General features: G+C 40.7%; 1 protein-coding gene across 1 annotated transcript in view; it reads right to left on the bottom strand.

Annotated features, from left to right (window-relative positions):
- Positions 1–14,397, bottom strand: part of RNF175 (ring finger protein 175) — a 41,203-nt gene that overhangs the window by 1,837 nt on the left and 24,969 nt on the right. Inside the window, exons 4-7 of the mRNA XM_011969372.1 lie at positions 11,325–11,432; positions 8,148–8,268; positions 3,492–3,625; positions 446–547 (exon numbers count right to left, since the gene is read on the bottom strand). Coding sequence (XP_011824762.1) covers positions 446–547; positions 3,492–3,625; positions 8,148–8,268; positions 11,325–11,432 — 465 coding nt within the window. The remainder of the gene's footprint in view (positions 1–445; positions 548–3,491; positions 3,626–8,147; positions 8,269–11,324; positions 11,433–14,397) is intronic.

Raw genomic sequence — 14,397 nt, 5'->3', positions numbered from 1 at the left:
ACTACTCATTTCTGGGAATAATAAAATTTGGTACACCCTAACATATTTAAAAAATAGTTTTCTGTACTCTAGTTCACATTTCAGCTTTTAAAATTTCAATTCCAATTTTTCTATTTATGCACCTATCCACCCACCCATCCAATTCACCCATTTATTCATCCATCAAATGTGATGCAATGTCTCATCACATTTCCACTACAGCCCTTAATGTGGAAAATATAGAACATAAAGAGTGGAATGTTTTCTGGCATTTAATTTTCTAACCAGAATAGTAATATAGGCACAGAGGAGAAAAGAGACCATAAATCATTTTGAAATAGATGGTTAGGGAAAACAGAAAATTTTCTACTAGAACTATACAAAAACACTGAAAGTTTTCATTGAAGAACATATCCCCAGAAACATTCAAGATAATCTCTTATAACCTTTTTGTTTTAAAGGATATGGATTACTGATCATCCTCTTCAAATCAACCTTCTCTTTGCAGTAAGGGCAAGTCTGCTTTTTCCCAACAATACACCAACCTCGGATGCAGAATTCATGAAAGCTGAAGCATCTTGTTAGGGAGGCTTCTAGATATGAAAAAGCAATGTCTGGTTCATGATGGTATGAAATGGTCCCATCTTCGGGGTCTAGTGGTGGAGTCAAGACTTGATGAGGCACGTCGCTTTTTTCGGGAGGTTCTGTAAGGGACCTGACAATGACAGTGAGCTTGGAGTCACAGCGGCATTCGCTTTATGACCCTGAGGAATTTACTTAGCTTCTTGGCCTTCTTGCCTCACTTGATTCTGGTAAGAATTAGATTAGATAAAGAATGTGAGTCCTTTTTTTTTTTTCCCTTTACAGTGATGTCTTCCATAAGTGTATTGTTGTATTTCCCCACCTGTTACTGTGCATTTCTCATGCATTTACTGAAGCATTTCTCCATTCTACTTTTTGTGCATTATTCATTAGCTTCATGTAATCAGACTTGTCTTAGACAGTTAGATAAGTTAAAATTATTTGTGGTCATAAAGTTACAAATATTTCTATTAACTTCATAATTTTTTTCTTGACTTTTAAAAGTACTAATAAGGAGCCAATTATTTTTAATAGAATATATGCCTACTAAACTTAACTTCTCAAACTCTAGGCATTTACAGATCCATTTGTATACATCTCCTGGTCCAGAAAGTCTGACCCTTTGTCCCCAAACTTGAGAGTGACCCCAAGTGTTCTCACAGCACCAGGGACTTACTCTAGTGTGGCACGACTTTTGGCACTTACATGTTTATCCTAGACCATGTGTTACTTGTAGGACTCTGTCTCATTCATTTCAGTGTCCTCAGCACCTTAAGCCATGCCTAAGAAATATTTATTGAATGAACATTTGAATGACTCCTTCAAAACTGATTATTTTTGGAAATATATATTTCCATGTTCCCTGATACTATGGATTTGGGCAAAATGAACTATAATGAAATCCATCCTATTGATTTGTTTATTTCTACAATTGCTGCTCCCCATGTGACTTTCTGGACCAAGATCACATGATCTGACTGGCCTGCTACACACCCAGGTGAACAGCAACGATGTAGAAGTTCCCTCCCTAACAAATGGAGGAGCTTGGAGGTGTAGCAAGTCAAGGCCATGTATATAACTCCTCAGTATTAAATTTCAGTGTAACCAGGAGTTTCCATTATTTTGTTCTTGGGATTGGGGTCATTTTTGCAATATGCTTTAAAATAAAGTGGTGTATTATAACAAAGATTTTGAACCAAAACTCAAACAACCTTTCATTCAAAAGGGCTGGAATACAGCTCCATCTTCCACAGAGGTACAGAATTCAGGAGCCACTGAGCCAGCACTGAAATGTCCACATTCTCTCTAATGTTCTTTTTCATTTTCAAAATCTCAATGCTGAAAAACTTCCACACTGGCAGAACTGCTGCAGAGCAAGACTCAGATAACCCATCCTTGTTAATATGACTCATATTTGCCCATTTTCTCACTAATATGACTCATGCTAAAATGGGCCATTAATAATACTCCCTGAAAAGCAAATTTAAAGGTGACTACATTTTAGATTATATATGCATACATGTACAACAATCCCTAAGGGCTTTTAAAGGTGGAGAGAGAAAATATTTCCATTTGCAAATGGCAGAAGGGGCTCTGTTCCAACATTTGAAAAATAAATCATATTTAAAACTAGGGCCAGACTTGGAAAATTGCTACAAAGAATGAGTTTTTTGGGAAAGGTATCACACTGAAAAAAACACTACAGAAATCCACAAAGGGGTATCTTCGTGTTTCTTCCCTTAAGATTTTAAGTCTTATGTGTTGGAGTAAAGGCTCCTATTACTTTTGAGATGCATTTGGTCCAGGTTTTACTCTCAGGATTGAATAAGTGGAAACTGTCCAGATTAAACAGAATTGAATCATAGGTACTGGACACTGAGGTATGAGTGACTAAATTAAGTGAGATTTAGGCAAAAGACAGATGGTTTAACCATCTCATAATGCCAGAGCTTTGAACTAACTGGCTACATAGTGAGGACATTATTAAATTGATACTGTACTATAAAATAAAGATAAATGATGCCCTTTTTTGTATTTAGGAAGAATTAAAATACTGGTGATTGGCCAACCTACGCCTAACTTTGGTATCCATAGCAAAAGTAGTATCCATACATGTTCAGGCAACACAGGTTGATTTGTTCAGGGGTCTCGATGCCAGCATTTTTCAGCACATTGCGGTTTTCCTTAATGGTTACTGGAGTCCCCATAGAATGCTGGTTTCCAAGCCCAGGCCATCTGGTTCCTATTATATGAAGATCCCTCAGCCAATGGATAGCTATTTGGGATAGAACCCTTTGGTAAAGGAGCCCAATGGTCCAAGAACAAATGTCCAAATTTTGGTCCCTGCTTTTGTAATCCAAGGTGTCTTGCTGACTGTGGCTGTATCTTCTTCTAAAGACTGAAGCTGAGAAGAAGGCTTGGTTTCCTCCCTTGGCTGTCCCCAAGACTACTGTTGCCACAGGTAGGTTCCTAGGATTATTTCTAGGCAAAGCACTCTTTGTATTTCTTGGTCTGCTAAGATTCAGACCTGGGGCTCCACTTGGATAGTCTTAAGATCCCCCCTGCACCTGATACTTCACTCTTTTTCTCACCTCCAAACCCCTTCTTTCCCTGATCTTTCTTGGCTATCTGCTTACTTATGACTTCAACCAATTTCCCCCGCTAGCACCCTGCTCAGATACCGCCTTCCTGTCTATGTGGCATTAACAGTCCTCTTTAAAAAGGAAATTACTGGAGGAGGAGGAGGTTCACCTTAATTGGCAGTTCATTATTCAGCAGAAAGACCCAAAAAGAAAGACCGGGTGGGAGGATAAAGGATTGGGGTTTGGGCATGGAAGGTAAGCAAGATGGAGGAGATGGGGACAGGAGGAAGAGAAGGAGGAAAGAAGGAGGGTTGGTGAAGGCCAAACGATTTCCTTTGAAAAGGATACACATGATTACAGGAAAGCTGGTAGGTGTTCTCAATGAGCCCTTCTTCATCAAGCTCCACAATGATCTTCTGCCCACAGACTGCACAGATATTGTCTGATAAGCTCCTTGTAGGCAACCCGCTGACACTGTAGAACTATCAGAGGAAATGGACAGAGCACAGTCGGAAAGGAGAGCACATGCCACTCTCTGAATGCCAGGCACTGGGACAGGCAGCCCTTTGCACATAGAATCTCCACTGTGGCCAGGCATGGTGGCCCATGCCTGTAATCCCAGCACTTTGGGAGGCTGAGGCAGGTAGATCACAAGGCCAGGAGTTCGAGACCAGCCTGGCCAACATGGTGAAACCCTCTCTCTACTAAAAATACAAAAAAATTAGCTAGGTGCAGTGGTGGGCACCTGTAATCCCAGCTACTCGGGAGGCTGAGTCAGGAGAATTGGTTGAACCCAGGAGGCGGAGGTTGCAGTAAGCCGAGATTGCACCACTGCACTCTAGACTGGGTGGCAGAGCAACACTCCATAAAAAAAAAAAAAAAAAAAAAGAATCTCCACTGCTTCTAAGATGGTTTAGAATGTGAAACACCATTTCCTGTAAGAAGAATGCTACAGAGGGGTTAAGGTTTCCAGGCAAAAACCCATTGAATTCCAAATGGACCCAAAGCACATGGCCAATTATAACCTCTCATCTAACCTCCACATTGAGGAATCCTTTCACAGGAATCATTTTTATCCAGGGCTGGAGTTAAGAGGAAGCTTCAGAGGAAGCCTTTGAGTTAATCCATAGATTGGCCCTTCCCTTTATTATCCTGGAGATTCTGACTCAGATCTCTGGAGTAAACCTAGGCATCTCTCTGTCATTTAAATCCCCATGTTTTAATTGGATGCATGCTGAGTAATCACCATTGGAAGGCAATGCATTTAGAACTTCACCTTGGGATATCTGCATCTTCCTGTACTGTGGATAAGGAGTGGTTCTCAATATTGGCAGCATATTAGAATCCCTAAGAAGCTTTTTTTTTTTTTCCCCAAAGAAAATTATTTTATAATAGTTTTAGGTTTAAAGAAAAGATACAAAAATAGTACAGAGATTGGCTATATACCACATATCTAGTTTCCCTATATTATTATTAGATTGATTTTAAGGAATTGGCCCACACATTTGTGGGCAAGTCAGAAATTTGCAGGGCAGGTTGGCAGGCCAGCAGGTTGGAAACTCTGGCAAGATTGATGTTGCAGTCTCGAGGCAGAATTTCTTTTTCTCTAGGAAGCCTCAGTTTTTGCTTTTAAGGCCTTTGACTGATTGGCTGAGGTCTATGTGGAATATTAAGGGTAATCTCCTTCATGTAAAGTCAATTGATTACAGATATTAATCATATCTGCAAAATATCTTTGCATCAACATCTAGACTAGTGATTTTACCAAACAAATGAGTATCATAGCATAGGCAAATTGACTCTAAAATTTAATCATCACAACCTCTTTAAGGGAGGAGAATTTATATAAATTATATGGAATTCTTCTGCACAGATTTGACTATTCTCTTCCACTTATTTATTTATTCAGTCATTTATTGATATCAATGTGGACTCATGGATATTTATTTTATGCTTTGGGTTATAACCCAATACTACTACTATTACTATTTTGTTGCTCAAATTCCAGCTTTGGCCATTGGGAGCTCTTTCAGTTGGCCCCTGTGTCTCTTTGATATATCCCCAATCACTGTGGAGTTCTTTTGTTTTGTTTTTAGCATTTTCTTGCTTTTGGTCACTATGAGACGCTCCAGGCTTATATTGTGTATTCTTCGCTCAGACTTATAATCAGCCATTTCTTCAAGGAGCCCCAGTTCCTTTTATTGTAAAATGGTATTAGAAAACAAGATCTGGACACTCTGTATGTTCACTGTTGCTGAGGTGTCATTGTCCCTAGGACCTCTTAGCTGACAGAGCAAGGAATTCATCTGTACATACTAACACACATACACACACACACACACACACACAGATACACACACACACATATATCTGTAAATATTTCTATATGTATCCATGTATATCTATATTAAGCTAAACAATTACAACTACAGAATACATGTATGGTGGTATCAAAATTGTTAACCCATAGCCTTGTCAGCAACAACTTTATCAACTAGAGTACAGTGCTTATGACACAGTTTCTTTTGTTTTTAGTCTTATGATCTCCATTCATTTCAAAGTTACTTAGGTCAGCACCTTTTTTTCCCACCCCTTTCAATGAGGTTATTTCACACATTTTTAATATGGTTAGATTCTTTTGGCATGATCTGAATTCTATCCTTGGATTCTCTGACTTCCTAAATTATTTTTTAAATTTTCATAAATTTAAGGTTCACACTTTCTACATTTGACAAATGTATAGTTGTTATGTATCCACCATTATCGTATCACACAGAAGAGTTTCACCACTCTAAATTTCCTGTGCTTCACCTATTCAACCATGCTCCTTCCCTAAAGCCTCGGCAACCACGGATCTGTTCAGCAACTCTATAGTTGCGCCTTTTCTAAAATGTCATATAGGATGCAGTTGTACAGGATGCAGTCACACAGGACGGAGCCTTTTCAGACTGGCTTCTCTCACTCAGCAACATGCGTTTAAGATTCACCTCATGGTTTGGATGGCTTAATAGCTCATTCCTTTTCCTAAGGACTTTTTTTTTTTTTTTTTGGAAGCAGATGTACTGGTTCTACTCCCAGAGATTCTGACTTACTTGCTCTGGTGTGGGGCTTAGGCACTGATATGGGAATGGAGATTGTATCTCCTTACCTCAGTCACAAGAACATGCGCAAGTGTCTGTGGACACACAAGCGTGCACACACACACACACACACACACACAATCCCTCATTAATCCAAGTCACTGGTGGCCGTACCCATGGCTTGAGGCAGTGGTTTTTGTAGATGTGGTAGCTGGAATAAACAGACAGGATGACAAGATGTTAAGAACTGGTCGGGTTGGATCAGGTGAGAAGTTTCCCAAAAGCTGGTGCTTACAGACTTGGTTGTCTTGCCAGGTAAAGTCTCTTCTTCCTGGTCCACTTGAGAACAGCCACATATAATTCTAATCTTCCTTTTCTGTCCATAAACACAAGAGGCTTTGGGAATTTTCCAAGGAGTATAACTTCTGTTTTTTGTTGGAGAAACTGGGAATTAAAATGCTCCTTCCTGTGCTCACATTAAACCTTATAAGAAAGGCAGTTGTATTGTTCCAGCATTTCACCACAGAATTTGGGTTGCAGGCTTTAGGAAAAGAGTAAGACAGAGCCTATGGTGGAGGGGAAGGACAAATGCGGTGGGGAGGAAGTCAAGGTCATAGCCACTTAGGTTCTGCTCCAGAAATGGACGGAACACTAAAAGTTCACCCTTTTCTTACTACTTACGTTTTTTTTCTTTTTTTAAAAAAATTTAATTTAATTTAAAGTTCTAGGATACATGTGCAGGTTTGTTGCATAGGCAAATGTGTGCCATGGTGGTTTGCTGCACCTATCAATCCATCAGCTAGGTATTAAGACCCACATGCCTTAGCTGTTTTTCCTGATGCTCTCCCTCCCGCTCCCCTGAGAGGCCTCAGTGTGTGTTGTTCCCCTCCCTGTGTCCATCTGTTCTCATTGTTCAGCTCCCATGTACACGTGAGAACAGGCAGTGTTTGGTTTTCTGGTCCTGTGTTAGTTTGCTGAGGATAATGGCTTCTAGCTCCATCCATGTCCTTGCAAAGGACATGCTCTCATTCCTTTTTATGGCTGCATAGTATTCCATGGTGTATATGTACCACACTTTCTTTATCCAGTCTATCATTGATGGGCATTTGGGTTGTTTCGTCTTTGCTTTACACTCATTTTCTACTTCACATCTGGCTGTGTACCAGGAGACATACATAGAGGACAGAGATGTGGAATTCTTGAAACTACTAAGTCATCCCTAGAGCTCTTAGTTTGTAAGTTTTTAGGAGATATGCATGAGTCAGACACAGATAAATGCCCTTGATATCTGAATCAGGAATACATCTAACTAGAAGGTATGTCCATTCTGAAGTTTAATCTTAAAAGAGTTCAAAAAAAGAAAAGAAAAACAACTGTTAGGGATTAAAAAAATTCTAGGTAATAGTATAGAGTCAGAATACATCTAGCACACTTTTTATATCTTGTACTTCTATGCTATATAATGTAACTTGTATTTATAAGTATTACCCAGAGGCACTGTTGATTCTGAACTGTTTTATGCAGCATCAAATATAGTTTTTATTTGCATTAGACAGTATTTCAGACAGAGCTAAAAGGTTTTAGTTATTGTTAATGTTTTACTAATCCTTAAATGTTGGCAATTGGAGTGTGCTAGATACAATAACACAAATAATTTGCATATTTTATTTTAAAAGATGCCTTATTCCACAAGTATCCTATATACATAAGACATGTATTTTCCAATTAATTAACAGAGACAATGTTTTGATGCAAGGAGAATTCAGGGAACAACTGGGCTAAGTGAACTAAAATAGTTCCAAAGGAAACGGTAATCAGTATATGGAGAAAGACTTATTTATTTCTGAAAATGGATACGACATGTAAGATGAGACCATTTCTCCATGTGTCACAAATGGTTTCAGAAAATGAAAGCAACACTTACCCCTATAGTGGAAGCCATGTAGTCTGAGCAGATCTCGGCAAAGTCTCTCCCCATTACTCCATAGTAGAGGCCGTAGAACAAAGACACAATGCCAAAATCCATGGAATCTCTAGCTTTGATTCTGTTGAAAACAACAGTATAAGGAAATAAGAATGTGGCATATTTCAAAACAGCTGGAGTTTGGAAAATATTTCCTGTTGATAGTATCTAAGAGAACCTTGTGAGTATTTTTTTTTCATTGTTTTGTTTGATTTTTCTTTTTTTAAATGAAATAATTTAAAATTCTCTAAATTTCCCTCAAATTGTAGCACTCAGTGCCAACTGGACATAGGAATTCTTGAGACAGCCTTCAAGCGCTTCTTAGGACTGCAGTGCCTAGACAAGCTGACTCTGACCAGTGGTTTCAGGCTCAGCTATAGGTAGGCCTCAGCAGCTTGTAACAGTTTCCATCTCCAGGCCACACCCCAGGTAACTCCAATGGGTAGATAACATTAAAAAGCACTAGAGCAATAGTTCTCAGCCCTAAACATAGATTAGAATCACCCGGGAAAATTTAAAAGCGCATCGACACATGGGCCCACCACCAAGGACTGGAGTTTAGTTGATCTGGGTTGGGGTCTTATTTTTGAACAGCTTGTCAGTGATTGATTCTTTAATACAGCAAGGATTGAGTATGTCTGCTGTATAACTTAGATTTTTGTAAAATGCTTTCCAAGTATCTTTCCTAATAAGTGCTTGAGATAGATATTATCACCCCCACTTTGCATGTGAAAACATGGAGACTTAGAAAACATGATTTGCTTGACACAACAAGTGGTACATCACAAAACCACAAATCAAGCTCATATCTTGAAGCCCTTGACTACCATGCCAGAGTTGCTATGTACTAACTGAAAAAAACTTTTTGCAAGTTAAATCACATTTCAATTATACCAGGATTCTTTGTGATCATCCCCCCACCCAGTTTTTTTTTTCTCTTAATGGAAAGATCTCTTTTAAAAGTGAATAATGTGCCCTAAATTTAATTTGTGAATCTAAATAATTGCACATTTGTTTTGCTCTATCTATAAAACAATCTCAAATACCAGCAGTGAGCCTTGGTGGTTCTGATTGATTCAGGGAAGGGAGGCAAGTGTGGACAAGAGTTGGGTAGTCTGTCTCTAAAACCTATTTCTGTTTTCTGTTCATTGCAGGAAGAAATGGTGAAGGCAGACAGCTTTGTAGATTTAGAAGGTACAGATTTTTGGGTGATATGAACTAAGGCTTCCAACACATGTGGTAGCTTCATCCTTTCAGGATTTGTCTGGGTATATCTGACAATTAGGACAGTGGGGGAAATGAAGAGTATCTTCCCTCCATGTCCAGGGAAATATGTATTTATAATTTTATTGATAAAAAGTACAGTAACACACTTGTGGCCCTAGGAAAAAAGCATAATACAATGATAACCATCAAGTAGTGAAAACAAAATAGTTAATTTTCTGAAGGGTTAAGTTTTTGGTATGCCTTACTGTAGGAAAATTCATGAATGAGGATCTTGAAATCTTATGAGGTAATAGTCTTGGAACAGCTATCGTTCCTAGTGATTTCAAAAAAATTCTTATGAGTATTTTTATGTTCACTAAAATAAACCAGTATAGAGAGTATGTTATAAAAGATATTACAGTGTCTTTCTATATCCTAGCCTAGCAATAATAGATCTGTACAATTACTTTCTACCCCTTTTCTGCTAGAAAATGTTAGATGCTCCCGCTCTGAAAGTTTTGTGAAATGCTTATAAAATCAGATTGCTACACTGCCCTAGGAAGAGCCCTTTCACCCAGGGCTGACTCTCCCTCCAACTACCTTCCCTATTTTCTGAGTAAAGGATTGATGATCTCTCCTTTTCGATTTCTGTTATGGTCCCAGAAGTTTAGAGTAATTTTGATGTGAGAGCTATTCTGGGGGATTTGTATTTGAGCTGCTTTCCATAGGTATGCTTTGCATACCATAGTGTGGTATGTCTTCAATCCCCTTTCCAGGACACAGGCTGGTTACTCAGCCTCAGTTGTGCCCCTGAGAATGCCATCCACAGCATGTCTCAGCAACCACCTTAAGTGGGAGCACAGCTCTAGTCAAAGATGTGGTTATCCCAACTTCCTTTATCTCTCCCTAGACTTTCTTGCTCTTTTATACCTTTACTTCTCTTTCAATTTCTTTTTAAAAACTCCCCATCTATTAAACAATAGATATTGACATGTTTTCTATCCTTCAAATCTTTTTTATTTGTTTATTTGGTTTCCCAGCTTATATTTTTTTCCAATTAAAATTATTTTTGAGACAAGGTCTGGCCATGTTGCCCAGGCTGGTCTTGAACTCCTGGCCTCAAGCAATCCTCCCACCTCTGCCTCCCAAGTAGCTGGGATTACAGGCACGAGCCACGGCACCCAGCCTCTTGCGATTTCTAAGCATTCACTTTTCCTCCTTTTCCAAGTATCCCCAACACAAGGCATTTCATGACTATCAGAAACCAAATTCAAGAGAGCAGTACTGTCCAATGGAAATACAGTCACAAATAAAATTTTAAATTTTCTGTAGGTGCATTTAATATGTCAAACAACAACAACAACAAAAAAAAACAGGTGAAATTAATCTCACTGATACATTTAAATTCTATCATTTCAAAATGTAATTGATATAAAAATGTTTTTTATGTAAGTCTTTGAAATTCAGTATGTATTTTACACTTAGAGTACATCTTATTTCATATTTTAGGTGTTCATTAGTCACATAAGCTAATGGCTACTATATTGGACAACATAATTCTAGAGGTTTTAGATAAGAAGATATATATAAAAGGAGATCTAGGTACTTGAGAATTTCGTAGAAGAGAAATTAGTTTAGTAAGAATTACTCTAGCACAATTGTAGGTCCACTCTTAATAGTAATCTTTTAAATTTGCAGACCAAATATAAATTCTCCTTAAAGCTCCTAATTTTAAAAAATTATTTTGTAGGGTGCTTCTTTCTTCCCTTTCTATTGGTTTTCCCCAGACAAGACTATGTGTGGATATGTACTATAAAACATGTGTGCATGGAAAATTGTAGGGCCAGATGCTTCCGGATTAAGAGAACATGACCAGGTGAGTGTGCCACGCAAGTGCTTGGAGATATTAATGTCTTAATTGGAGATACTTACTTGAAAAACAGATTGAATCCACACATTGTAAACATGATCGCCAAGTAACCCACAACACCAAATGCATAGCTGAGTTTGTAGATCAAAAGAAACCATTTGTAGACCAACCTGTGGAGTGAAAAATGGGGAGAAACACAGAACGTGGTATTATTAGAAAATATTTTGTCTTTTTCAAAGACTTATAAAGCAGCTTTTAGTTTCTAAAATTATATTTATAACACACAGAACAGATATGTATAACAATAAGCATTATATGAATAGAACTATCATGCTTATGTGTTTCTGTGTATATGCATATGTGAATTCTTTTTAAGTTTGTCTACATCCCTCAGATGCTTCACTTAAAAATAGCCTTCAGGAAAGGTTACTTTTCCTGGGACCCTGCCTCCCCACACCACCCCCTTCTCATTTGGTCCTAGGGTTAAGCTTGAGTGGTTTCAGCAGGAGTGCCTTGGAGGTGAACAAAAAGTGGGATGAGAAGTCAAAGGGAAGTCCAGACCTTCTTCCCCAGGAGTTTTTCTTCCCTCTTGTTCCGTTGCCCCTTTTCCCCCAGCCCCAGTGCAGATATCACCAGTAGTGGGCCCAGCCCTCATCCCATTTCCCCTCCACCCAAAGAGCCCTCCCCTAGCCCAGGGGATGAAATGACGAGTACCCCAGGCTACTTCCTTCTGCTGTGTGGAAGTGTCCTGTGTGTACCCCAACACCCTCTGTGACCTTCTAAGGCCTTTCCTTGTTCCCAAAGGGTCTAAGTGGAGAAGGAAAAGGATAAGGATGGAGGGTGATTGAAGAGAATATAGAAGGAAAGAAGGAAGCCCTCCCCTCTGCTGGTTTCCTTCTTCACCGGCAGTAAAGGCCCTTAGAAAAAAACTACAAGAAGGACCACGTGACAGCTTCATGTCTAGGAAGATGGGGGAAGAGGTTGGGAGCCCAGTTCCATTCTTGGAGGGCCACAGCAGAGGGGCTATGCCCACTGGTACAAGAGGTGGTGGATGGAAAAGCTGGGGGCTTATCTTTGTTGCTCAAAGAAAATGAAGAGGTGGCTGGAATGCTGCTTACAAGGGTGTGCAATGGCAGAAGGTCCTGTTTGCCTCACAACCCTTTCCCTGCACATCCTCTTGGAGTCTCTTTCCTGCCTTTCACCCCAAACTGCATTCAGAATCTCTTTCTAGAGATTTAGTCCCACCCTCTCACCCCCAAGCCCCGAGCCCCGTCTCTGACTCTCTCACCTTCCCCAGCTCACTCCCTGTTGGAGCCACTGTACCAAATGCTTAATATCTACGATATTACTAGCGTAAGGTTTCAATATGATTTTAATAGGTGCTCTATTTCACTGAGTTCCAGACAGAAGGGACCTTCTAAACATTATGGTTTAAATGGGTTTTGGGCTAGCCCATGAAATGAGTTGTCATATACATCACTTCTATGGTGAAATGCCTTCTGCACTTCAAGCAACTGATATTCAAGGACAGTCTGTGCTGCCACCTCCTCCACCAGGTGTGATCCTGCCCGGGGGGGGGGAGTAGGCAGGGGTGAGCTACATGGGGGAGCAGGCAGGGGTGAGCTACGTGGGGGAGCGGGCAGGGGTGAACTACATGGGGGAGTGGGCAGGGGTGAGCTACGTGGGGGAGCGGGCAGGGATGAGCTACGTGGGGGAGCGGGCAGGGGTGAACTACGTGGGGGAGCGGGCAGGGGTGAGCTACCTGGGGGAGCGGGCAGGGGTGAGCTACCTGGGGGAGCGGGCAGGGGTGAGCTACATGGGGGAGCGGGCAGGGGTGAGCTGCATGGGGGAGTGGGCAGGGGTGAGCTATGTGGAGACAGAAACTTGCATGGGCTGCAGAAGTTTGCTCAAATTACTGTGAGGTTGTGTGGCCTCAAAAGGAAGCCAGAGAAGGCTTTTGGGGTCTTTCTACCACAGTGACTCTCAAGCCATGGGTTCTTTTCATTTGTCAGTCCTGAGCAGCTTAGATCATTGCTCAGAGCAGCCAGATCAAGGCAGAAGTTTATGTTGCTAAAAGTGGTGATGATGGAGAAACAGGCAAGCTCTGAGAAGGTCCCCTCTACTGGGCCCCCAACACCTGCCAGTACCAGAATATGGTTCCTTGAACTCCACACACACTGGTGACCCATCCCCCTGCCTGAAGGGGCCGCTTTCGAACTTCTGCCAGCATTGGAGATGTTCTAGGACTAATAACCTTTAAACGGCAGGGTTTCTCTGTGCAAAGCGGTTTGTTGAGTTGATGAAGTCATAGCATGCTTTTGGGAGCAGGAGCTTTGCAGCCAAGTAGTTCTTTGGTCTGATCCAGGGCTTTGCTGCTTACTGCCCATGGGACTTTGGTCAATTTACTTGGCATTCCTTCCTATGATTGTCTAATTTATAACGTGAGGATGATAACACTAGCTCCTACAGTTGTTGTGAAGATTGTGTGAGCTAATGTATTGATGTTTATTGACTCGGCACACTAAATGCTCAATATGTCATATCACTGTTATGGATGTGTTCGATTTTCCAAATCTCAAGCCCCCCTTCTCCTGCCATTTTCATGCTTATTTGGGGAACCTATTTTCAGGAACAGTAGAGTCCAGAACTTCCTCGCTACCCAGACTTACACTGTAAGGCAGATAAGCCAGATAGGAGATTGTGTAACTGCTTCAGAGCAGCCTCCAAAAGGAAAGCTTGGTCTTGGGTTGGATTTGATGTGATCAAGCCCAGCTCTCTGTGGCTAGTGTTTGTGTGTGTGTGTGTTTGTGTGTGTGTGTGTGTGTGTGTGTATTTGAGGTAGAGTCTTGCTCTGTTGCCCAGGCTGGAGTGCAATGGCGTGATCCTGGCTCACTGCAGCCTCTGCCTCTGGGTTCAAGTGATTCTCCTGCCTCAGCCTCCTGAGTAGCTGGGATTACAAGCACCTGCCACCACACCTGGCTAATTTTTGTATTTTTAGTCGAGACAGGACTTCACCATCTTGGCTAGGCTGGTCTCAAACTCCTGACCTCAGGCGATCCACCCACTTCGGCCTCCCAAAGTGCTGGGATTACAGGCATGAGCCACCACATGTGTGGCTTATTTCTGACTCTGAAC

The sequence above is a fragment of the Mandrillus leucophaeus genome, unplaced genomic scaffold, assembly GCF_000951045.1.
Source record: "Mandrillus leucophaeus isolate KB7577 unplaced genomic scaffold, Mleu.le_1.0 Scaffold888, whole genome shotgun sequence".
Lineage (NCBI taxonomy): Eukaryota > Metazoa > Chordata > Mammalia > Primates > Cercopithecidae > Mandrillus > Mandrillus leucophaeus.
Note: the sequence above shows the minus strand (reverse complement) of the source record. Positions and strands in the feature narration are given on the sequence as shown.